This window comes from Rhinolophus sinicus, chromosome 6 (assembly GCF_057876585.1).
Source record: "Rhinolophus sinicus isolate RSI-liver-muscle chromosome 6, RSI-T2T, whole genome shotgun sequence".
Classification (NCBI taxonomy): Eukaryota; Metazoa; Chordata; class Mammalia; order Chiroptera; family Rhinolophidae; genus Rhinolophus; species Rhinolophus sinicus.
The window spans coordinates 33,086,937-33,112,951 of NC_142506.1; the positions used below are offsets into that span (position 1 = coordinate 33,086,937).

Here is a 26,015-nt window from a genome sequence, read left to right on the forward strand (position 1 = left end):
CTTGTGTGGGCTTTTTCCTGCACTCACTAGTTTTCCCACAAAACAGACAGGTTTCCTCTCTGAAGCTATCTGTCAGTCTAAATTCTACTACCATCCTCCACCCCCAAGCCCCATCTTATGTCATAAACTCCTCCCTGGGGCAGGGATTACTGCTGTGTCTCCTAATTAATTCTGTGGGTATAAGAAACACATGTACTAATTTGACCAAACTGATTAGAATTATAAATTGATTGCATCTTTCCTATTCTGCTCCTCATGTGAGGAGCACAAGGGAAGCCAAGATCTGAGTGTTCCGAAGGTTTCAAACATGTAAGAGAAATACTATCTTCACATAGAAGGGAATCAATAAGTATTGACCGGGGGTGGCCCTGAATGGGGGCTGGCCTGGTGGCACAGGTGGTTGGAGCTCGGTGCTCCTAGCACTGAAGGCTGCTGGTTCGATTCCCACATGGGCCAGTGGGCTCTCAACCACAGGGTTGCCGGTTGGTCTCCTTGACTCCCATAAGGGATGGTGGCCTGTGCCCCCTGCAGCTAGTGGCGGCGGCTGGACCTGGAGTTGAGCTGGGCCCTCCGTGGCTGGGATCGAAAGGACAACAACTTGACTTGGAGAAAGTCCTGGAAGTGCACTGTTCCCCTTCCCCAATAAAATCTTTAAAAAATGAAAAAATAAAAACATGTTCTTCGGGCGGCCCAATGGCTCAGGCGGTTGGAACTCCGTGCTCCTAACTCCAAAGGCTGCTGGTTCGACTCCCACATGGGCCAATGGGCTCTCAACCACAAGGTTGCCGATTCAACTCCTCGAGTCCCGCAAGGGATGGTGGGCTGTGCCCCCTGCAACTAGCAATGGCAACTGGACCTGGAGCTGAGCTTCACCCTCCACAACTAAGACTGAAAAGACAACTTGAAGTTGAACGGCACCCTCCACAACTAAGATCGGAAGGTCAACAACTTGACTGGGAAAAAAGTCCTGGAGGTACTGTTCCCCAATAAAGTCCTGTTCCCCTTCCCCAATAAAATATTGGGGGAAAAAAGCATGTTCCTCAACTAGCAGAACTGCTTTAAAAAATAAATAAATAAATAAATAAATAAATAAATAAGTCCTGAATGAATGGATAGATGGTATTTCTGCCCCCACTCTCTACCTACTTCTAATCCTCCATATATATTACTGCAGGACTCAGTTTACTAAAATGTGGTTTTTATCCTTGACACCCTGTGTTCATCACCCCAACTCACCAAAGATCACTATTGGAACTCAGCTTCAGAATCAGATCACTCCAATTTGTTGCAGCTTACATTCCTTCCCTCCACCCCCACTAATGCCCCAAACAAACTATCCCCGACAGACAATCTGATCTACTTAGCATCCCCCATTTCTCTTCTTCTCTTCTTTGACTTGCTAGAAAAACCCCTCCCTCTGTAACGTCTTCCCTGATTTTTCCATCGCTCTTTCTCTGACCCCTTGTAGGCTTTTGTCTCAGCACTACTTGTCTTCCCCAAACACCTTGTTCTGAATATGTATTATATATAATCTATTAGTTTTATTGAGTTATAAATGACACACAATAAACTGCACATATTTAAAGTATACAATTTGATAAATCTGACATATCAACACATCACCATAGTCAAGATAATGAACATATCCATCACCTCCAAAGCCCCAAATTTTCCTTGTGCCTCTTTGTAACCTCTCCTCCTGCCTCTCCTTTCACCCTGACCCCAGGCAATTACTAATCTGCTGTCACATAGACTAGGTTTCATTTTCTAAAATTTTATATAAATGGAATCTTTTTATTTCATTATTATATCAGTTGGAGCCTCCAGTACAATGTTGAATAGAAGTTTTGTCTTGTTCCTTATGTTGGGAGGAAAGCATTTACTCTTTCACTCTTGAGTATGCTGTTAATTGTAGGTTTTTTCATAGACGGCTTTTATTCAGTTGAGCAATTTCCCTTTCATTTGTAGTTTGTTCAGAGTTTTTAACGTGAATGAATGTTGAGTATTGTCCAATGCTTTTATTACATGTATTGAAATGATCATATGTTTTTCATTTTTAGTCTGTTAATATGGTGAATTACGTTGATTTTTTTAACGTTAAACCAACCTTGCATTCTTGGGATAAACCCCATTTGGTCTTGATTATATTATACATATGGGTTCTATCTGCTAAATTTTAAAGAAGTTTTGCATCTAAATTCATGAGGAATGTTGGTTATAGTTTTCTCTCTTTAATAATGTGACTGGTTTTCTGGATGATGTCCCTTAATTAAAGTCTAATATAAAAGCTATTAAATCACTTATGTAGTTTGAAAAAAATAATGTCAGGAACAGATCTAAAGAAAGCAGTGAAATGTATTTGGGATGGTCCTTGAGACAGAGAAAAATGAGAAAGTTGGACAAGAAAGTTTACATATTTTGCCAAGTGAGGTTTTCTAAATGTTGCATTTTCATTTTTCTTCCAGATAGATTAAATATTCCAGAGAGAGGGAAAGGAAGGGGAAATTCCTTATTTAAAAAAATAAAGAAAAGGAAGCAAGATAAAGTTCTCTCTTGTTGGTGGTAATTCAAGCAGAGAATGATGGGGGAAATAGAGGTGTGAAGACAGGCACACTTCACGAGGATTTTCTCCATTTTTTTTTTTTTTTAATGTGGAAAGGGAAGGACATAAACTTCTGAGCACTACAAGCTAGGCAGTATGCTAATGCTTTTGCATCTATCTCATATAATGGTATTGGATGGGGAAGACTTTTTGGAGGACAGAAGAATCCAGGGTTGGCCTCTTGCATACTCCAAATTGCTCATATGGACAGAACTTTGAAGGCAAGATTATTTAATGTGCTTGACCTAATCTTTGAAAGGAGGAGCACATTTTGAGACACTGACCAACTCGTGTTTAGAAGAGGGCTATCTTGGCAGTAAAGAGACCCGAAATCAGGTCATCTAAAGATATTTATGCTTCCCCTGAAGAAGAGAAAATTAATGGGGGAGAGGAGTGGTAGATAACACTTTTTTTTTAGAGAGAGACTTTTTTTTAAAGACTTTATTGGGGAAGGGGAAGAGGACTTTATTGGGGAACAGTGTGTACTTTCAGGACTTTTTTCCAAGTCAAGTTGTTGTCCTTTCAATCTTAGTTATGGAGGGTGCCGTTCAGCTTCAAGTTGTTGTCCTTTCAGTCTTAGTTGTGGAGGGCACAGCTCAGCTCCAGGTCCAGTTGCCGTTGCTAGTTGCAGGGGGCACAGCCCACCATCCCTTGTGGGAGTCGAACTGGCAATCTTGTGGTTGAGAGGACACGCTCCAACCAACTGAGCCATCCGGGAGCTCAGTGGCAGCTCAGCTCAAGGTGCCGTATTCAATCTTAGTTGCAGGGGGCAGAGCCCACCATCCCTTGTGGGACTCGAGGAGTTGAATCGGCAACCTTGTGGTTCCTTGTGGTTGAGAGCCCACTGGCCCATGTGGGAATCGAACCGGCAGCCTTTGGAGTTAGGAGTACGGAGCTCCAACCGCCTGAGTCACCGGGCCAGCCCTGATAACACTCTTTAATAATCAAAGGGCTTTCTCTTTTTATTTAGGAAAAAAAATACACTTTTAGGTATATGACTTCAGATGGCAAAAATAGGATCAAAGGTAGAAATTACAGAGAAGATTTAAAGGTAGGATTTCAGCTCAACCATTGATCCAGGTTGCCTGGAGGTGAGATGCAGGAGCTTTGCAATGACCTGGTGACTTAGACGGGCGATAGTGGTGGGCATGTACTGTTGTCAATGTGGGACACCAGGAGAGAATTCAGTTCCTGGATTATGTGGGAGAGGGAGCTAAAAGTCTGACAGCCAAAGTCCACTTCCACTGAAGAACCATGAATCAGCTGTGTCTGTTTCCTCTCATCACACAGGAAGAGTATAAATAGAAAATGGTGGATATGGTGTGTGTGTGTGTGTGTGTGTGTGTGTGTGTGTGTGTGTGTGTGTGTGTGTTTGAACACAGCTGCCTAGGAGACCCTCACACAATCATTCTGTACAATGACAAATCGCAGCAGTTGGTAGAGAACTTTGGGGGGGGGGGGGGGTCAGTCACAATCATTTGAATGTTAGTCCTGGCGAATTAGTTCTGAGTCTCCCTGGGATCGGTGAGCCTTTGAACCTGCCTGTCTTTCTGGGCTTGCAAAGTCTCTCTGGTTGCAGAGTTGCCCTGCTGCCATCTGGGGGCCCTCAAGGATCCTGGGACAGCATCAAATGGGGTTAAGAGCTAGGAATATGGAGTCATGTGTAACAGTATTTGGATTCTGGTTTGGTTACGTTACTAGCCATATGACCTTGGGTAAACTGTCTAATCTTTTTTCTTGTACCTTATTTTCCTTATCTGTAAAATGACTATTATAAAACCTACTTTAAGAGCTGTTTTGAGAATTAAATGAGATAACAAATATAAAGCACTCAGGAGAGCTCCTGGCACATAGTGAACACTTCATAAGTAGCTATAGTTAGGCGACCTTGTATGCAGCACACTCAGCTGGGCTGCAATCACTTTTGGTGGCAATTGCCTTGATTGTTTATTTTACTTTGCTTATTTTATTCCCATGCAAGAATGTGAGCTCCAAGAGAGCAAGACCATTGTTATTTTATTCACTATTTTATTTCCAGTAATTTTCATGCTGCCTGGCACATCATATGTGCTCAAAAAAATGGAAATAGCTGTGTCTCATTCCCCTCCAGGCCCACTGAGTCTCTCTTGGTGTTGGCAGTGACATGTCCCTGCAAGAAACTCAAACAGAGGTCAGGGTATAGCCCATCCTTCCCTTGGCACAACTTTTAACTGTCCACCAGACCAAAACCATAGTCTAACATGGATGTATCAATGAGATACATCTTAATTTATCACCACCCTTCCCATTCCAAGGGTGAGGAAGTTAGGTCAAGGTGTTTAAATAAGAGCTCAGGATGAGATAACCACAGCCCATGAGTGATAATGCCAAGATTCAAACCCAGGTCTGCAGACTATAAAGACCCTGTTCTTTCTACCAATTTGAGGCAGGCAAGCAAAAGATTTATTACCTTTTTCTGAGAGAAAATTGTTCTTTATGACTGTACTTACTAAGCTAAGCCTGGTGATGACAGGGAAGGTAGCTGAACTGCTTCAGAGTGACTGGAGGGCTCGGACAAATGGGGTGGCAGAACCCTGGCTCTGGCTCTGTCCCTTCTCCCTTAACTGGAAGCCCTTCCCTCCCCTCCCCTCGCTGCCTGATGCCAGTGAGTCTCAAAGCATGGCAGCAATCTACATTAGTTCGCTGAAAATGTAGACTCCTGGGCCCCACTCCAGACCTGCTGACTCTGAGTCTCTGGGGTAAGGACCAGATTCAGCTTCCAGGTGATTCTGAGTTATTGAAGCTTGAGAACCACCGCCCTGGGTTCATATCCCTCCTCCCCACGGGTCTTCTTGTCCCTCCACCTGACCAGCCTGTCTGAAGGCCAGGCCGATTCTGCTTCTGCTTCACACTCTTTGTACCCACAGCCCTAGATGGGAGGGAGCCAATGCCAGACCAGCACTTTGGGAGAGCCTGGGGGCCTCAGGGCTTGAGGTTGGAAAACCCTGGTGTGTGGGGAAGGCCTTACTCATTACATCAGGGGAGAACTTTTTGCTTTTTATTTGCTGGTTTCAAAATTCCTCTAGCTTGATTAAGCCAGCCCACAGAAAATGGACATCAGCAGATTCCCGGGTCCCAGCAGATCACTGGGGCATGATACAAGGAGAGGAATTTCTTGTGCTCCTAAGAAGGGAAAGGCAGGAAGGGAGTTAACAAGGTGCTGGGAGGCTGAACACTCTATAGAGAAACCCCCTGGGGTGGGAGAGCTCCTGAAGAGGTTGGGTGGGGGACAAGGTGTCATGCGGGGTCTCTGGTCCTGCTCCCCACATAAGAACACAGGACATGGTGAGGCCAAAAAGGAACACCCACGGAGCCATAGGTAGGGGAGTCATACCACTATATTCTCGCTGGCGGCTGGGTTGGAGACACAGGAAGCAGGAGCCACACTGTCCACAACCTGCCGTCCACTTCTCTCTGCCAACCCACCTCACTTGCTAGCTGCAATCCGCCATGCTAACTGCAATCCTTTCTTGCTAGCTCAGCCCCCATCTTCCTGCTAGCCCCCGTTTTCTGCTAGCGTAGCCACAGCAGTTATATTAGTGGCCAATGGCTCACTGGTTACAGCTGACGGCCAACTAGTCACAGCTGATGGCCATTCCAATCACAGCTGATAGCCATTTACTACCTGAGCCAGCACCTTTCCACGTGAGGGCGGGAGCCTGGAAACTGCATTCCTGCCTCTGTCCCCACACAAGGATAGCACCTGAAGAGGACAGAGAGATGGCTAAAAAGATGTGTAGGTTGTTGGCTGAGCAGTGTGTGACCTTTCCTGGGTTCCTCCAGGTCTCCAGTAAATTTTATTAAACCCATGAATATTTGGTGTGATTTTTGTTGTGGAAACTGAAGAAGGATCAGAGGTTGAAGCAGAGCAGGATGATTCCGGCTGCACTCAGCAACCTAGGATCCGAGGGTCTGAGAGGAGCCAAGAACACAGAGCCCCTGGGGTTCCAGGGTGTGAGGGCTGTGGGCTTCTCCAGGCCACAGAACTGGAGGAGTCAAGCAGATGTTCCCTAATCCTGGGGAGTGGGGAGGGCAGGGAGGCCTCTAGTCAACCACTCTCAACCCTGAAACTGAAAAGTGAGAAGACAAAAGGAAAATGTGGTTTGGCTCTATAAATGAGATACTAATTACAGCCATTTGTGAAACCTCTTCCATTAATGCTTAATTGCTTACCATGCGGTGTATCAGTTACGCATTGAATGAACTATGCGTTTAATTAGCTGAATTTTATCCGCCTCCACGTGGGCTGGTCTTCCTCGTGTCTTTCTTGCTTTGGTGGTCTGGTTGTCTCTGGGCTAACAGAGTGGCTTTATTTACAACTTGAAAAAAAATGTATGGGCACGCACTTAGCCTTTGGGTAATTCTCTACTCTAAGAGGTGAATGACCTCATGCTGGCTCACATGTCAATATAGTGTCTAGTTTTCAGGTGTGGCCAAAAAACAACATGACTTCTATTAATACTGTATATCTGTCTGCCCGTTTTTCTTTAGACCCATAAAGTGTCTCTCACCAAAGCAAGTAGACCCCTGCACACCTCTAAAACAGAACTTGAATGATCACTCCCAGCCGACATTACTAACTCATCCTAAGTCCATGCTTCAGAGAAGCTACTGTACAAAAACAGTTCCTCAGAGTACAGTTAAAAGAGACAGGATGAAAAGGCTCTTCAGCGGTTCTCCCTAAAGAACAGCTTGGACTTAAAGGGCACCAGCTCATGAATTCAAGGCGGCTACTTCCGAGGAGGCGCCTCCAACCACCTTTCAAACTCTTCCTGACGGCCTACTATGTGCCCGCTCTGGCCTAGGGGCTATGATGGCAGAGGTGGTGGCGGGACCAACACAAAATACACAAATTACAAAACTTCATTTCTACCCTTAGGGAGGAGATGACTTAGTTGGGTGAGGGGCCCAGATAAAAAGATGAATAAATAGGCCCAGATAAAAAAAAAAAGAAATAGGGAGAGAAGAGGAGAACAGTACAGATACATCAGCAAAGCAATCTTACTTCGGCAAGTCTTCTGATCCGAGTTGAGGATGTACCCTTGTTTGCACCTGCATATGTATGAACCAGGGGTATTGATGCAGAAGTGGGCACAGTTATGCTCCAGGAGGCTGCACATGTGGGCCGCTGAAAGGAAAGATACAGCTGCTGAAAGGAAAGTGAAGACAACAATGCTGCCCCCTCTAACTTCATTCACCCTGCAAACATTTATTCAGAACCTACTCTGTGAGGGAGAGAGCGGGACCCAAAGAGAAACAAGCTGCAGTCCTTACCTTCAAGGTGGTTTATATTCTCTGGTGGGACAAGACAATTATAGATAAATGGCACCAGCAATATCAAGATAAACGGCCTCAGAGGGTTAAAGGGCAATGATGTTAGGCTGAGCCATATGAAATTGCCAATATCCGATTAATAATAGGTCAAAATGACCTCCAAAAAGAGAAATTTTATGGTTCAATTAGTAATACCCAACTGGTGGGTAGGGGGATCAGAAAGTTTGCAAATACCAGAGGGGGCTTTGGCTAAAGTGTGCACTTTCAGTAGGGAGCAACGGAACTGGAGGAAAAGCTATTATAGTTAAATGAGGATGTGGCTAAGAACCAACAATTTCTCAGAATCATAAATCCCAAGAGCAGTGTAATTATTTTCATATGCAAAAGTGTTACACAAAAAAATTTTGGAGTAAAAAAAATGCATTCATATAGTCCATGTTTCCATAAGCTTTATGTCTCTTTAAAAATATTTCTGCATTTAGTTTCTGAAGTACCACAGCTTTCAGATACATCAACTCTTACATAAGTCTGTGTGGAGCTCATAAAAATTCTTATTGTTTTTTAACATTTTAATTTATGACTTTACTCAAAATGATGCAACTTGAACATATTTACAATTTACAAACATCAGTATAAACAATTACAAGTTATGCAAGTGTTTTCAGAAACAAAAAGGATGACCATATATGGAAATATATTTATAGAGGCTAAAATAAAAGAGGCTTTCAAAAGCTAAGAACAATTCCATTAATCCAGTGCTCAGGAAAACTCAGGGACTGATAAAAATCAATGTTATTCTTAAGTATATGTCTCTTTACATCTAAGTAAAAACTATGGTGATCAATAAATGAACTAGGGGAGTAAAACTTTTTTATTTTGTAACAATGCAATTTAGAATGATTGTTCTGAGTTTATGATTGTGTTTTAGCTCCTAAAATACAAATAACATTAGGAAAGTTCATAGATTAAATTGAATCAGTCATTTTTACGTTGATGTGCAATAAATCAATACCTGTTTTTATTAAACTCTTTGTATAAAATGGGGATAAAATAGTACCTACCTCATAAGGACCTTATAAGGGTTAAAATAATCAAAATGGCAAAGTGCTTAGAACAGTCGGTGCCCAGTACCTGAGGAACGAATGCTCATACGTGTTAATTGCTATGTAGCAGAGGACAAACCTGATGGCTTTTATTTTGTTTTACATACATGGGTTCTTGCTGGCAGATAAAATAAGAAGACAGGAGATGTTAAGGCAGAGAAAATATCTGTGAGGGAGCAGACAGCACAGTGGTGAAGAGGACAGCTTCTGGAAACAGACTAAAGCTCAGCTTCACCACTTACTATGTATTGCATTGTATGAATTAATTTCTCTAAACTCCTCTTCATCACCTGTCAAATGAGAAAATTAAAAGAACTCTTGCTTAGGGTTTTGGAGTGATAGTTTGTTACTCAGGCTAGTTTGGGCCGTGTACCATAAAAAAAATTGAAACCAGGAGACCGTAACTTGGTGTGATGGAAAAAGAGCTGGATTAGAAGCCAGAAGAAGACTTGTGTTCGAGTCCCCCTCTACCGTGAATAGGTGAGGAAAGCTCAGGTAAGTTGGGTAGCTCCTTTTGGCTTATTTCTTTACCAGTAGAATAAAGGCATGAACAGTGTTTAGGGATACTCAGTACAGACACTGTTTTGTCTGTGCAGCACCCCGTTTTTCTAGAAAATGCCCTTTCTTCTCACTTCAAATACACAGTAACTGTGGGAGCTGCTGTGTTGGTATGAGGCAGCCCCACTCCTGGCCACCACTGGGTGGCACAGGGTTTGACAATCAGAGTCCTTTCTTGGCATTTAGGAATTAGAACTGAGAAAAAGGGGGCTAAAGCAAGTGCAAGTATACCTAGGGGGCTGATATGTTTCCTGCCCATGGACCAGAGGAGTCCATGCAGAAGCAGAGGAGATGGAGAGAAAACAGGACTGTCACTCATTACTCTTCTCCGTATTTCCATGAGTAATGAATACAATCTCCCCTTTCTAAAGCTAGTTCAAGTTGAATTTCTATTACTTACAACCAAAAGAATCCCATTTTTTTACTAAGATAGAGTAAAACTTCCATCTGTAAAAGTCTACGGATGAGTATTCGGTGATCCAAGGGCATCTGGGCCCTAATGCCTCGCTCTCACGTGGGGCAGGCCTTTGTGATGTGACAGTCCGCGAGACGATAGTTCTGCCTCCTCCTCTGGCCTCAAGTGGTCACAGTTCTCAGAAGGCCTTCTGGGTTGAAACTGGGTCGAGGCCTTGTGTTTAGGAGGAATCACTAATCAGCCGGCTGCCAGTGGCAGGACTGGGTTTTTTAACTAAGAAATCTGAATGTTCATCAATGTTTATTAATGAATAATGCATAGATGACTAAAGGAATGATCAAAGGAGTGGTGGGGCTGAGGTTTTGAACTACTGGGTATGTAAAGTCAACGTCTGTTGAAGTCAATCTACCTCCCACTTAACAACAGGGCCTCAAAGGGGTGCAATAAGTGTCTTCGGAACAGAATTAGGGCTTTACATTGTGCCTGGCCTGGGTGGGGTGAGGCTATTAGGATAGGAACAGCCAGCCTCTGGCTCTAAATACCAGGCTAGGCTGATAAAGCAGGTACTACGAGGTTAATTAAAAGCAGCCCTGCCCAAGTTCCAATGACTTCAGAAGGCTCGGGATAGACATACATTTTTCAGCCCCTAAATTCTCTGTCTTCTTTCACTGGGTAGCAAAAATGATGGACCCCAGGATGTAAAGGTTTTGGTCATCTTATAGACAGGGCCTCAATTCACAGGACACCTGGCGTCCAAGATTCTCTGGTTGTCTCAGGCACCGCCTGAGAACACAACTTCAGGGGTCCCACTCCCCGCCCCTACTATGGCTGGGGTGTAAAGCCACCACTGTGTCCAAGTTCACATCCACACAGCCAGTGAGAGCCAGAGCCAGGACACCTACTCAAGGGCAGTCTGGCCCCAGAGCCTAATCTCTTCCTAACTGTACAATTAGGGTCCTGCCTTGATCACACTGGGAGACTACAGAGCCAGCAGTGCTTTTCCGCTCTGCCCAAAGCACATGAGCTTCAGCCTTCCTTCCCTCTGAAAGCCTGTCCCCAGGTACACCATGGCCTCCACTTCCCTGCCTAAACCTTCGTCAGCAGTTTTCAAACTGTGAGTCATGTCTCTTTAGCAGGTCACAAATTTAACACAGAATGTGGAGTAGTTTTTTTTTTTGCTTGTTTTTTTCTTTAATTTTAATGAAATAGAAAAAACAATTGAAAATATCATTCCATTCCTGGCTTACTGCATCCGCCCTCCCCACGTAGCCAGTAAACTCCTACTCACATTTCAAGTCTCTAAACGCATAGTGGTTAAGACGTAGGTTCTGAGCCAGAATGCCTGGGTTCACATCTCAACTCTACCACTTAGTGCTCTGTGATCTTGGTCACAAGTTATTGAACCTCTCGGTCTCAATTTCCTTTTCTATAATATGGGAATTATAAGAGCACATGCTTCACAGGTTTGTTGTGTGAATAAAATGAGTTAATATATGCTAATAGATCAAAACAGCATACACACATATTAAAATCAATAAATGTTAGTGATTATTATTATTATTATTATTATATTCCGTTCAAAGCTCTCTTAGGGCCCCTAGGCAGACAGACCCAGGCATTTTTTTATCAGAGGTCCCCCAGTGTTAGGTGACTTTCCAAGGGCACTGAAGTGCATACTTTGTATAGCCAACATCCCATTTTTCTGTGATGAGATCATCTTTCACGAGCCTGGAACCTTTGGGCGAGGCACGTAGAGGGTAAGGGTTCTGGAGCCAGAGAGACTGCAATCTGAGTCTCCAATTCTGCTACTTGAAGTTGCTTTGGTTTCCACTTCTGTGAAATGGGGATAATAATAGCACCTGTCTTAAAGGCTGTTATAAGTATTAAATGAAATAATATATGGGAAGTACCTAGCCCAGGACAAAAGCAGCTATTATTATCAGAGTGTAGCTCAATAAATGTTTAAGGAACAAATGAGACTTCCGAAACTGCAGAGATGCTGTCTGAATTTGGAAGATGCTTATCACTGTTGCCCGATACCTGGAGTGTAGCTCAAAGCTGAGGCCAGCTGCCCAGCCTGCTGGTCCTCCATGGATCTGACCATAATCATACACAACACGATGCACACTGAATAGGGCTCTACAATTTATAACGCCTGCTCACTCATCTATCTTTGCAGGTAAAATCCCCATTTTACAGATTTGCTCAGCATCGTACAGCTGGCAGGTGGGGTCACTCCTCGCTACCCTACAAAGGCTTCCCCTCAAACTCTGACAGGAATGTCAACCTCAAAGCTGGTTTACCTAGCAGGGTTGGAGGGTGGAGGCTGCCATCAGAAAATGGTTTACCTTAAAGAAGAAATTTATAACTTGCAGCGTGTGAAGGAGTGAAACAAGCAAGAGCTTTGGAAGCAGAATCCACCATTTGATGGCTGTTTGTTCTTGGCGAATTCACTTACCGAGTTTACTAACCTGCAGAGTAGGAAGGACAGTATTGTGTTACCTCCCCAGGTTTTGGTGAGGATCAAATGCAGAAACAGAAGAAAAAGTGCTTTATAAATGTCAGTTACTGCGATCTTTACTGCACAGTTGATAGAAGCCCAGGGCCTCCTCAACCTTTGAAGACAGTTGACAAGTCTGTTCAGCAGAGCCCTGCAATGTAGTGAGAGAGAAGCTGGTATCCTGAGGGATGGGAAGAGGGTGGGGATTCCGTTCTTAGGCCACAGGAACGAACGAATGAACAAATGGCATAATACAGTTTTCTTAGAGCTTATTGCGACTTTGTTGTAATCTGTTTCCAGATTACAACAAAGTCGGTTTGGGGGGGAAGGGGGAATTCAAACTGCCTTTTAATTTTGCTGCCTGGATATAAAGGATGCAGAGAAGTTTCTTCCACAGACAAGTCCGCATCCTCAGCCTCATCCTATTACCTTTCCATTTGCTGATAACTCCAGAGCACTTATAAAAGAACTCCTCCATTAACATTTTCCAAGACAAAAGAATAAACCCATCAAAACTGCTATGGAACCAATTTCTTTTTTAATATTTCCAGGAAGAGGGAAACATAAATTCTGCAGAAGTCATTTAAAGTCATAAACCTTAAAAATGTTTGCAGAGCGTTCTACTGGGTGAAGTTTTCCAGGTGACTTGGGCCACAGCGCACCACAGTAACACAGCCCTTCTGCGGTGCCAGGGAAAATGGCACTTCTGAACACTTTCCAAGTGACGTGGCAGAGAAAAAGTTCTTTTTCCTCCATGGCATTGATTTTTTAAGTAAATATTTTGATTCTGGAGTCAAGAAACAATGATTGTTTGATTTTTGAGGTGAGTTCTCAGCAGGGGATTTTTTTTTTTTTTTTTTGAAAAAGACACATCATAAGCACACCTGTTCTTCCGTGAGGCTTTGACAGGGTGGGGTGGGTGGGGGGGTGGATCTAGGCTTTGTCACATTCTGAGAACTGGTCCTCAGAGCCCCCTAGGCGCATGTTCCTGCTCCTGGGGAATTAGTGGGAAATTTGCTCTCAAGCTCATATGGCAGGGAAATGCTAGTCATTTCAAAATAGGTATTTCTTTTTGTTTTCCCATCAAAGAAGCAGGAAAGTTGGAGGGGAACCAATGAGGGTGGGAGAGACAGGATTGGACAATGTTTACCAGGCCAGGAGACACATTTCCAGTTTCCAGGGACTAGAGTGAAGCCTGGGCTGGCCCCCTGGGCCCCTGCCCTTCTGGGGGGAGAAGGGACGAGAAGGCAGCTGCAGAAGCAGGAAACTGGGGAGAGAGCAAGCTGACCCACTGGAAAAGAACTGAGGCAGGAGCTCAGGTTGAAGGTAACTGGGAGGAATCTGGCAACAAAGGGAGAAAGAAGCCTTGATGAGAGTAGGCTTAGAAAGCAAGAGATGGAGGAAGATGCTTAAGGTAGAAGAAAGCAGTTCAAGCACTTGGGGAGGCCTCCCTTGCAGTAGGAGTGAGTGAGGTGGGGGGTGAAGGGGGACCTACCATCTTAACAGGTGGGAAGGCACCAAGACCACGTCTTAGTCCTCCCCATACCCTGGGCCTGTTTGTCAGTTGAGAAAACATCCACTGCTAGCACCATCATGGGGCAAAAATGTTTGGTATTCCACACTTTCCAAGGAGAAATTACGCTATGATTTTTGCCCTCCATTCCTATCTTAGGGAATGCCAGGGCAGTTCAATGTGCTGGAGAAAAACTCTACCTATCTACTTTTACTCATTCTGTAGTTTGGGTTTAAATGTCCCTTCCCCAGGGATGTCTCCCTGAGCACCCTGGACTAGGTCAGGTCCTGCCCTGAATTCTTCCTTCATTACACTATTACACTGCATTTACTTACTTATTTGTGTAATTACATGCTTAATATCTGTCCCCTTGGCCAGAGTGTAAGCCCCAAGATGATGCTGTCTCTATCGTGGCATTTGCTGAACACCCCTTCCAACACAGTAGCTGGGACGAGGCAATACAAAATGAACCTGGAAGATGAATAAATGAATCCTAATGATGACCCTGGAAGAGCCACAGGGGGCAGGACTTACTGCACAACTTGTTCTGGAACACCGAGGTCAGCGACTCCATCTGGCTGAAGTTGGCCACCAGGAAGACGTGGTCTTCGTGGGGCTCACTCCCTATGGCCTTCAGCGTGTTGAGATCCACTTGGCCCACGCCAATGGCAAAGATCAGGATGCCTGTGTCCCGTGCCTTTGCAGCCACCTCGGCCACTGAGTCCTGTGGCCTCCCATCCGTCACAATCATTATGACCCGCAGCACATTCTCCCTCAGGGGCCGGGCCCCCTCCGCTTCTGAGAAAGCAATGTTGAGGGCATACTGGATGGCCAGTCCTGTCATGGTGCCCGTGGACAGGTGCCTCATCCTCTTGACAGCACGCTCCACTTCGGACTTCCTCTTGAAGGTCTTGAGGGAGAACTCATTCTTGACGGTGCTGCCATATTGGAGCAGGCCCACTCGGGTGATGTCAGGGCCAATGTCCAAGAACTGCAAGATGTCCACAATGAACTCCTTGACCTTGGCATAGTCGTGGGTGTTGACGCTGCGGGAGCTGTCAATGATGAAGACCAGGTCTGCCCGCTTATTCTCACAGGAGCTCTCTGGGGAGAGAGGAGAGGAGAGGAGAGGTCAAATGCATTAGAAGAGTGGGAAGGGCCCAGTGCAGGTTGGCTGTTGTTGGAAATCCTAAGGCTGGTGAATCACCTTTCTAACTTCCAATCTTCATCGGTTTTTCTTCACCACTTGGGAAAGTTTGTAAGGGTATATATGTGTATGACTGAGTAATCATGAGTATTGGCTGTAAACAAGTATTCTTTCTTTTCACAAGATAAATGAACACTTTAGTTTCTAGAAAATCATCAATACAGTTTTTAGGTGGGTAAACACCTGATCAGTGTCAAAATGCCTTATTATTTAGTGTATGCCACATAAGTTTGCCTGGATACTGCAGGGAATATGGAAGAAGCTTAGGATAGGGACCAATGTCAAGGAGCTTACCATCTACCTGGGGAGACTTAACTAATGGAACAGATGAAAAAGAGCTAGTATTAAACCATGTGGTGTTGACAATATATGTGCAGAAAACAAGGATATTAGTGGGCTGGATAGGACATGAGCTGGCCTTATGGATACATAGTGTTTCAATTGAGAGAAGGCACAGATAGAGAGGGACACATGAACAAAAGCCCAAGTTGGCATGAATATGGTGGATAATAAAATAAGTGATGAAGGAACTGCTAGGTGTTGCAGGTAGGAATTAAGGTGGAGAGGTAGCCTGGAGCCAGTGGTAAAAGGCCTGTAAATTCAGACTGAGAAATTTGTACATGATGCCACAAGTGATGGGCATAATATGCTTAGCATCATATTATACATATTATATAACTTATCTCTCCTGTAGTGAAATTATGTAATAAAAAGTCAATTGAGTGTAGTAGTGGTTTGCAAGATGGGTGATCCAGACCATTGTTGTATTAATCTGGTTGAGAGGGGGACTCAGTCTCAATCAGGGCAATGGTGGAAATGAAGAAGGAACCTGGCCAAGAAACATTTCAACAAAGGACACAGTCACAGAGACTAGAAAAAAGCAAATGTTAAGTCTCTCTTACTACCATAACTGCCATACTTATTCCTTCAGCACCCAAGCAAGAAGGCTATAAGAAGTTTGCGTCCATGGATGAAAACGCATTACATTCTGGGAAAAGGATAATATTGGATGAGAGGCCTCCTGCCTCAGAGTGCGGAAATTGGGCATTCCTGCTGGAATTTTTCATATATTCTGAGCTACAGCATCCAACCAGGGAGAGTCCCTCTTCCCCTTCCCAGACTTTGCAGTTAAATCCTCTTTTGATATGGATTAGAAAAGGGATCCTAAATGCTTGCCCTAAATCCCAATCACCACAGCTGCAAAAAAGGGAGAGAAAGCCAAAAATGAAACAGTGAACCCAGTCATTAAAATGAGAAGAAAGGCCCATGAGGTCATCCTGTCCAGGCCAGCTTGCCAGGCCATGACTCGCCCCTGAGTGCCTGCACACACACCTCATCCATTGCAGCCTCACAAGTCTAACGATTTTAAGGGAGGACATACCCCAAACAGCCCTATCCTGACAGGAAACCAACCTTCTGCACATGCACATATAACACTGGGAGCTGTGTGAATTTAAGGTGAGTTTCTCAAACCAGAAGCCCCAGAAACTGTCTTTGAGGACTCTGGGATAAGATCAATATAAAATCTGACATCTGTAGGATGTTTTGAAATCTTTTTTCCAGAGAGTTTTTATCACTATGATCTCATTTAATTTTCAAGAAAGCGCTTGAAAAAAGAGCTAGGTGTGTCATACCCATTGGCTAAATGACAAAATGAGGGTGCTGAAAGTTTGAAAATGTCTTATAATCTAGAAAAAGAAAAATCATATGGAGACAAGAGTAACACCCATCCACTGGGTAGTTATAAGAATTTAAGGAAACAATCCAGTCCAGCCCTGAGCCCCAGGGGCTGTGTCCACTCAGAGAGGCACCTAGAGGGGGTGCCTTTTTCTAATTTTCATGAAGGTGGTCTAGCACATGGCCCGGGGTGGAGCAGTGGATGACAGACCCACATGTCCCAGGAAAGAAGACAAGGGCCAGGAGTGAGGATGCCCCTCTCCAAGAGCCACCACTGCCCCACCCTTAATGTCTGAACTTACTGCTGGGAGGATGTGGCCCAATGATCTCCTCCTGCTGAGAACTGGAGCCAGACTCAGACCCTGCCATGGAGCACGATATTCATGGAAGGCTCCTTGGAAGGGAGGAGGGAGACAGACAATGGACTAGCTTCCTGAGAATTTTCTTCCTCTGGAGATTTTTGGAAGCAGGGGGTCCTCCCAGGACTGGGACTTTCCCCATGGGTCTTAGTCATGGTGTTAACATCCCATTAAGCACCACAATCAATTTACAGGGAATCCTGGAAGTTCCACGAGGAATTATGTGCTAAACTGGATTAGTTCCTGTCAAAACAAGTGGGGAGTTTTCACAATGTCTGGACATTTACAAAAATACCACAAAGATTCAAAAAGTTGTTGGAGGTTCCAAGGAAGCTGTAATTTTGAGTTGAAAACAGATCCTGGCAGCCCAAGTGACCAAGTTGTCTTCAAGATGTCTCCTCACATCCTTTGAGGGCTCACAATCACAGTCTCACAAAGCTTGTCTCTGAAAGGGCCAGTTCAGTGGTTCTCAAACTTGAGGTGCCTCCCAACTCCCTGGAGGACTTGTAAAAAACTAAGATAAGTGGGCCACACCCCCCAGAGTTTCTGATTCTGTAGGTCTAGGGTGGCACCTGAAAATTTGCATTTCTACCAAGTTCTCGGGTGAAGCTGATGCTGCTAGTCCAGACACCACACTCGGAACACCACCAGTTTAGGTTCTAGATGGATCTCTGGAGAAAAGAAGCTCTGGCAAGTCAGGATCTCACTATCTCACTGTGAATCCCAAAAATGAGAAACTAGTTTCATTCATCTGTGTAGCCATACAGTCGGGAATACAGGAAGTCTTCAGTCAATATTTGTGGAATTAAATGGAATTCTGGGTGGTGAGCAGGCTTCAGGTGGAAGGGAGTGAGTCACAGCAGTCAGTTCAAGGAAGTGCATGAAAACCACGAAATCTAAAGTTCCGGAGCAGGTCTGGGTCCTACTGGAAAGTCACAGATTCTAGGATCAAAATCTTTGCCATTTTATGAGGGAGCATAGTCACTTTTGAACTTTTGGTTCATAAACTCATATTCTAATAAAATCTTTAGAGCTAGAAGGGTCAAATAAAGTCCAAATAATTCACTTTACAGAAGGGGAAACTGAGACTCAGAGAGGTGACTTTATGTCTGCGAGGCCTCGTGGCTCATTAGGGTCAGACTTAGGACTACACTGGTGCCTTTTCCACCATTTTATGGTGGACGCCTTGGAAAATTCTCAATACAGCTGGCATTACAATATGAGCTTTGTAAACGCTTGGGGGCATTCTGAAATATTTGCTGTGAATAGTTGCACAGCTTCTCCATGTGGGGACTGCTGAGAGATGTTTCCAGAAAATGGACTCTCCTTTGTGTGTGCTCCTTTCACACATTGGCTCTGATAAGCAGCATCCCTGTCTCCTTAGCCTGGGAGGAGAACACACAACAATCTTCTTTCTGGACCCTTCTGACAGACTTTCAACAGCAACTGAAGGAGGGTTTGTGGGCACATCATAAAATGTCATTCCTTGAACCATTAAGTGACGGTCTGGACCTTGTCAACAGCTGTTCTAGCTCTGTCGGCTTGACTCCAAAGCCCACGCATTGGGCAAATGAGTGCCTCGTACCCTTACAGAGAAGGTAAACCTGAGCCAGGACAGTTTTAAGCAACATTCCCGTCCCAGCAGGATTACAGTGTGCAATTACAGTGAACTATTTCCTCCCTTCAGGGCTGCAGATTTGCCACTAATCAGGCTCCCTTGTTCCGGCTAAATTCAGTCATGGCCATATAATTGCACAGTAAATATTTGGTGCCATCTACCTGGGAAGGTCTACACATGTTTGGAGAAGGAAGTGATGTGAATCTCTATGACAAGGGTAAAATGATTTCACCTGGAGACTAAAAGGGAGCTCTGTAGTGCTCAGTGAAACTGCAGTAGAGTCCTATGATCTTAGTGCAAGTCTAGCCTCTGCCACTTTCTGTCCGTGTGATCCTGAGCCTCTCCTTAACCTCTTGGACCCTCAGTCCCTTCTGTGAAACGGGGATAATAATACTTCATAGGGCTGTTGTAAGACTCAAAAGAAAATACAATAATGATTTATAGCTACTGCTTATCGAGCTCTTAATAAGCACCGGGCTTTGTTTTCTGAGTACTTTCCATGTGTTGGCTTATTTATTCTTCACACCCACTTTAGGTAATAGGTACTGCTCCTGTTCCCATTTTACAGATGAAGACAGTGAGTCTTGAAAGGTTAAACAGCTCAGGATCTGACACTGAGGGAGGAGAGGAGCTAGGACATAACCCATCTTGTCTGGTTCTGTAGCCCGTGCTCTTCACCACCAAGCAATGCTCAGAAAGGATTTAGTCCTTTTAGACCTGTCATTTCAGCACAATCCACATGCGCCCAAACTGCCCGGCCTCTCTGGGGTCAGTTCTTTCCTTCCCCAGAATCACAGGGCCTGGAAGTTATGGCCCAGACTTGTTTGCCTCCTGCCAAGTACTTCTCCTCTGCTAGATGCCTATTTGTACTTTTTAAAAATGTAATAAAATGATGAAAACAGATGCTTGCCTCCCTGAATAGCAGCGGCCCAGTCAATCAGGCTGCTAATGGTTTCCATTCTCATTCACTTGACAAGTGCTTATTGAGGACTCAGTAGGAGCAAGGCCCGTGGGAGACTGAAGGATGGATCAGGTGTGATGGAAACCTGAGGTCACCAATATTTGGGGGACTGTGGGAAACAGAGGGATATGGCCTAGACAATCGGCAAATGCCCAGGGTGGGGTGGGGGAGAGAAATCGATTTCAGAAAATGTGATATTTCATACCAATTCCCAGCAAAGTTCCCATAAGCAGATGGTTTGTGGGCACTTAACAGCATAGAACTGTAGAAAATGTAATGATACAGTGAAAAAAATGTAACAATTTCTCAGACAGTGTAAGAGTATATGGACTAGGGAACTAGAGTATGATTTCCAGGCAGCATTAGAGGTTAACCTGAGAGTGGTGATTATGACATTGAAGCGAGACCAATAACACGGTGGTGTGTTTTGCTCCGGCTACACTTGGCTGCGCAGGTAAAGAGGGAAAGCAGACAAACTCTGATTTAACCAGGGCTGTCATTTAGCCAAGAGATAGTGATGAATCAGGAGAGCAGCAAAGGGAGTCGACGGGATGACTATAATAATTTCCTATGGAATTAAACTGGGGGAACAGAGAGTACGGGAAATGGGGGGGGGGGGTGAAGGACAGAGAAGTAGTAGGATCCATAGACTGAAAGTCCAGATAATGTCATAGGATTGTTCAAGTTGAAATTCTAGAAGGTACTAGAAGGGGTGAGCTGGGAAGATAAGAGGCTTAAATTGAGATTGTAAAGGGACTGCAGCTGTTCTAATCACAGGGTCAAGAGTGTGATAAGAGGGGCAAACAGCTGAGATAGGGTGGAAGACAAGAATATGGGAGGAAAGGAAGTCACAGCATTGAGGGACCATTCATATGGATATTGAAATCACCAAGAGTATGACAAGAGTAATGTTGGAGAAAGTGGCAGTGAGCCAAGAGATAAAATTGTTCTTATAACTAGGAATAATCACAGGGTTTTTTAAAGTTCCCTAAGCATGACCAGAAACACTATGAAACATGATGCAAATGTCATAAAGGGACAGAGATAATACTAGCTCACCAAGAGTTTCAAAGGGACACTGGGGAGAAAAATTTTATGATTAGAGAAAGAGAGAGAGAGTTAGGGAGAAATGGGGGTGGGGGGGGGGACGGGAGGGAGAACCATAATCATTATGAGCCAGCAAGTTTAAGGAGAGGAAAAATATACACAATTTATTTATTTTTTATTCCTAGATGGGATACATTAGGAGAATCCGTTTGGATGCCAGCGAGGCAAACAAGTGACTCTAATGAGGAAGAAACACAGATTCCATATATGTAGACAATTATGTGGAGTACTTAATTCAACACATATTTAGTGAGTACCTACTGTGTACAAGTCTCTGGGAATACAATGAAGGAAAGACTCTGAATTGTGAAAGGCAGCCATACAGATAAATAGTAATAGGCACAATGAAATAGGTGGACTAAAAAGATGAGTGCTCAGAGAGCTGGGCGGAGACGATGGCTGACTCTCTCTCCTTGTCAGTACCCAGGCTCTGAGGCAGGCTTAGCAATGACCCCACCCCACCCCCATTTTTCACTTGTCCCTGGCAAACATTACTACCCCACTCAGCCTCAGGATCCTTTCAACACTGCACCCCAGTTACCTACAAACAATCTAACAGAGTTGACACATGAAATAGAATCATTTTGCCAACCTGGTTTTCGAGTCTGGTGCTCTACAAAAAAGGTTGAAGTATTCAATTTTATCCACTTCTAAGAAACGGGAGAAAGGTAAATCAGCTAATTATACAGTTGCCCTTGAACAACACAGGTTTGGACTGCACAGGTCCAATTATATGTGAATTTTTTCAATAAATACTGTAAATATATCTTCTCTTATGATTTTCTTAATAACATTTTATTTACTCTTGTTTTATTGTCAGAATATAATATATACTATATGTAACATACAAAGGACGTTAATCTGCTGTATATGTTATTAGTAAGCTTCCAGTCATCAGTAGACTATTAGATCAAAAGTTATACATGGATTTTTCTACTGCCGCCAACCCCTGCATTGTTCAAGCGTCAACTGTACTTATGAGACACTGTCTGGTTATTAGTGCTAACGTTGTGTTTCACTGAGAAATGAGAAGGGCAGGCAAACAAGACTGGCCACATCAACAGTCTGCACATAAACTTTCAGATAAAGCCACACGTATGACAGAGGGCTGTTAGGTGAGCACGGGGTCAGAGTAAAGGAAAGGGAAAGGTGGCAAGAATTAGTCTCCTTAAACTATAAAAGTGGTACGTGTCTGCCATTTTAAGACTATAAAATAGCTCAGGGAAGTTGCACCCATAAACATTTGGTTTATGTGAATTGAATTATATGGGCTGGTCAAAGAAAGACAGACAGACAGATGGAGAGAAAAGACTACCATATAACACAGCACTGAAACTCTAGCTACCGTTATGCTCAATGAGCACATACCCACAGACACCTGAGATGTGGCCCCTGCAGCCACCTCTGGTGGTTCTGTCCCATGTGCCTCCAGACTGTGACTAGCTCTCAGGGATTACAGGTGATCTCATGGACATTCCAGAGGCAATTTGGACTAGCTTTGATTTTTGCCCCCAGTGCAACTTAACCTGCAACTCCCTTGTAGTCAGGACACTCGACTGAGGCACCGTGGTCCTCAGCCAGGGCTAGATGCCACAGTTGATGCTTCCCTCTCCAACTTCCTCATTAGTTAGTCACCAGCTGCTGCATTAACTAGTGCCAGACATTTTACAATGCACTTGATGAGCCGTGGCTTTCTTTGAATCAGTCACGCTGTACTCACACCCTCTTAAAAAAACCACTGGAGAATACTCTGAAAACTTGATTGTATTATATTAGGGAGACACCTTGGCCTTCTTAATAGGATTTCAGACGTATCTTCTTGGACTCATTAACAAATTATTCCCCACTTGGTAACACTTCCTAAACATTTTTCCAAATTCTGGAGGTACTTGTGTTTCTCTCTACACCACTACATACAATGCTGGGAGGAATTGCTAATAAGCCGATTAACAAGAGCAGAAAGGATTTCTGAGGGTTGGGATAATAACTCAAAACCAATAAGATAAAACCTAATTGGTATGAACGTCAAGCTCTGCATGTAAGACTCAAAAAACCAACTGTGTAAACCACAGGAGATATCTGGATTGATAGCCAATCACATGATAAAATCTCAAATGAAGATGGCAAATCCCAAGCCTTGCACATGGACGTCCAGAACCCCAATCCTGGCACCTATGAGATCACCCCCCTAATCAATCACAGCCTCAGAATCGGAGTTCAGCCACAGGATTCCTCTCAACACAGAACCCCAAATTCCCACTACCCAGTGCCTGGAGGGGGACTTGGGAAATGAAATCTATTTGCCAATCAGACACTTTCCTGTGGGGAGCCATGGTTGCAGATAACTCTGAGCCTTATAGAATGGTTCGGTTTATGCTTAACCTAAGGCATTGTCTCTGCCTGCACCTGGAGGGTGCTTGCAAGCTGCTAAGGAATGTGGTGGGAGCGGCCAGTTCCCGGACACAGAAGACTGATGGCTATTCAGGGTAATTGATAAGATAATTACTTTTGGGAGTTTCAGTGATTTTGTATCCTCTATGAAAAAGTTAAAATTTACATTTGTTAAGGTAATGCATGCTTTCTTTGTTAAGTTGCACGTACTCAAACTGCATATATTGGTGAAGAAAAATAAACTCGGGGCTTCAGCATCACTGAAGACCTGCAGCATTAGCATTTGTGTGAGTGTCTTTTATCCATTCCCACTCCCCCATTTAGGTACTGATCGACTTGTGGCGGCTGGTCCGTCACACTTTCCGATCTCTTCCATTAGATCCCTCCCAACCTCAATGCCCCAATCATCTCATGGATCGCTTTCCTGGCCTGGGACAGTAGAGAGACTCTCCCAACAAACGGACCTTACCCTTCCCTTTTTATAGCAGAACTTTCCCATAAATGAATATTTTGGTGAGTTTCACTGATCAGAGTCACAGTAGCTGGATTTGGCACCTGTAAGTTCTCAGTATAAATGAGCCTCAGGGTCATCAGAACAATTTCTTCAAAAGCCATCATCCTAAGGATCACTGACAGCAAGGTCATTACCATTCACGGGAGAAAGAACTGATGAACTCTTTGTCTCCTGGACCAGCCCACTTCTCCCTGCCCCTACACCTTATACCCCAGCGATTTGTAGTACAAACAGTTTGTAGCTCACTGCACACCATTCCCTCTTCTCTGCCTCCTCAGCTTAACACTCAGCCCTGTGGTCAAAAGTTGCTTTTGTTTGTTTGTTTGTTGTTGTTTCTAATTAAAATCTACATTTTTACTGTACCTTACTACACAGATTCACTCTCCATTCCCTTCTGAGGTATTTCTTCCCTTTATTCCATACCAGGTGAAGCTACACTTCTCTGATGGGGTAGAGACTAGGTTGTCAGGAGTTTCCAGATGAGAAATAAGTCTGCCTTTACCTTTGTGCCTCTAGAACATGGTAGATTAGTTCACTTAATCCTTTTTTTTTAATTGGGGAAGGTAGATTAGGGAAAGTAGAACATGGTAGATTAGTTTACTTAATCCTTTTTTTTAATTGGGGAAGGGGAACAGGACTTTATTGGGGAACAGTGTGTACTTCCAGGACTTTTTTCCAAGTCAAGTTGTTGTCCTTTCAATCTTAGTTGTGGAGGGTGCCGTTCAGCTTCAAGTTGTTGTCCTTTCAGTCTTAGTTGTGGAGGGCGCAGCTCAGCTCCAGGTCCAGTTGCTATTGCTACTTGCAGGGGGCGCAGCCCACCATCCCTTGCGGGAGTCGAGGAATCGAACCGGCAATCTTGTGGTTGAGAGGATGCGCTCCAACCAACTGAGCCATCTGGGAGCTCAGCGGCAGCTCAGCTCAAGGTGCCGTGTTCAATCTTAGTTGCAGGGGGCGCTGCCCACTATCCCTTGTGGGACTCGAGGAGTTGAACCAGCAATCTTGTGGTTCCTTGTGTTTGAGAGCCCACTGGCCCATGTGGGAATTGAACCGGCAGCCTTTGAAGTTAGGAGCATGTTGCTCCAACCACCTGAGTCACCGGCTGGCCCCTGGTCAAAAGTTTTTGAAAATCTTTCCTTGATGGGCCTCCTCCACTGGCCTAAATGGCCTTCCCCTGAGCTCTCTGGTACCTCCTGTTTACTTCTGTCTGAGCATGTTCCGACCAGAATTTCATGCATGGAGCTACCCAGCCTCGTGTAGTGTCTTCCATGAATCCCTAGTACCCAGCATAGTGTCAGACATGTAAATGCTCCATTGGGGTCTTTCTTCTTCTCTTCGATGTGCATATGCAGGTGGGATGGTGGAAAAGAGAGAAGTGGCAGATATCCCTCATGAGCTGGCATGGGCTGGGAGAGCTGGTTAGCGGACTACATAAAGAACAGCCCAAGCAGGGATCCTCAATGTCTTGATGACATCAGAAGTGCCTGTGGGGAACTTATTTAAAAAGTTGAATCCTACATAGCACCCTAGACCCGTGAATCAGAATCTCTGGGATTGGGGCCAAGGAATCTGCACTTGTAATTGCTCCAGGTGATTCCTGGGCACAACGAATCTGAGAACTCTATCCTAAGGGGCATGTGAGCCTGAGAGACCATCTGCCACAGAGCCAACAGTCCAGAGGATAAGATGGTGTCTGGGGACACTTTCCCATGACACAGCACCCACCCAAGACCAGGAGACACCTTCTAAATATTGCAACCATACATCCTGGATTCTCTCATGTGTTCTGATCTACATTCTGTTTCAATGTGCATGTCAGGCTTGGCTTTCAATTAAGTTCAGAAAATAAACAAGGTAGGTACCAATATTATCCCCAACTTATAGATGAGGACACTGAGGCTTAGAGAGGTTAAATAACAAGTCCTCTGGCATGAGGTGAATAAGTGGTAGTGGAACAAGGATTTCAAACCCAAGCCAGTTTGATTCTAGTACCTACAGTTTTAGCTCTGTTTCCCAGTCGGTGACTTAGGGTGAAGAGTCTCTTCTGAATAGGAAAATGTCCCAGAGAACCTTACCCTCCTAGTTACCAGTTAACACTTTAATTCCCAGATAAAACGTGGGGAGGACTAACAGAGACTGGAATGAGACCCAGGAGTTAAAGCTCAACTCAAGACACACTC

At 44.3% G+C, this 26,015-nt stretch overlaps 1 protein-coding gene and 1 long non-coding RNA gene across 7 annotated transcripts in view; both read right to left on the minus strand.

Annotated features, from left to right (window-relative positions):
• MATN2 (matrilin 2) overlaps nucleotides 1–26,015 on the minus strand; it is a 145,968-nt gene that overhangs the window by 67,138 nt on the left and 52,815 nt on the right. For all 6 annotated transcript variants that reach the window (XM_088799034.1, XM_088799032.1, XM_088799033.1 and 3 more), the window contains exons 3-4: nucleotides 14,539–15,108; nucleotides 7,647–7,769 (exon numbers count right to left, since the gene is read on the minus strand). In XM_088799034.1, the coding sequence (XP_088655160.1) occupies nucleotides 7,647–7,769; nucleotides 14,539–15,108 (693 nt within the window). The remainder of the gene's footprint in view (nucleotides 1–7,646; nucleotides 7,770–14,538; nucleotides 15,109–26,015) is intronic.
• LOC141567927 (uncharacterized) lies at nucleotides 6,398–7,640 on the minus strand. The gene is made up of 2 exons (XR_012490916.2): nucleotides 6,815–7,640; nucleotides 6,398–6,711 (listed from the first exon to the last, which is right to left on the minus strand). It is a non-coding gene; the product is annotated as an uncharacterized LOC141567927 (long non-coding RNA).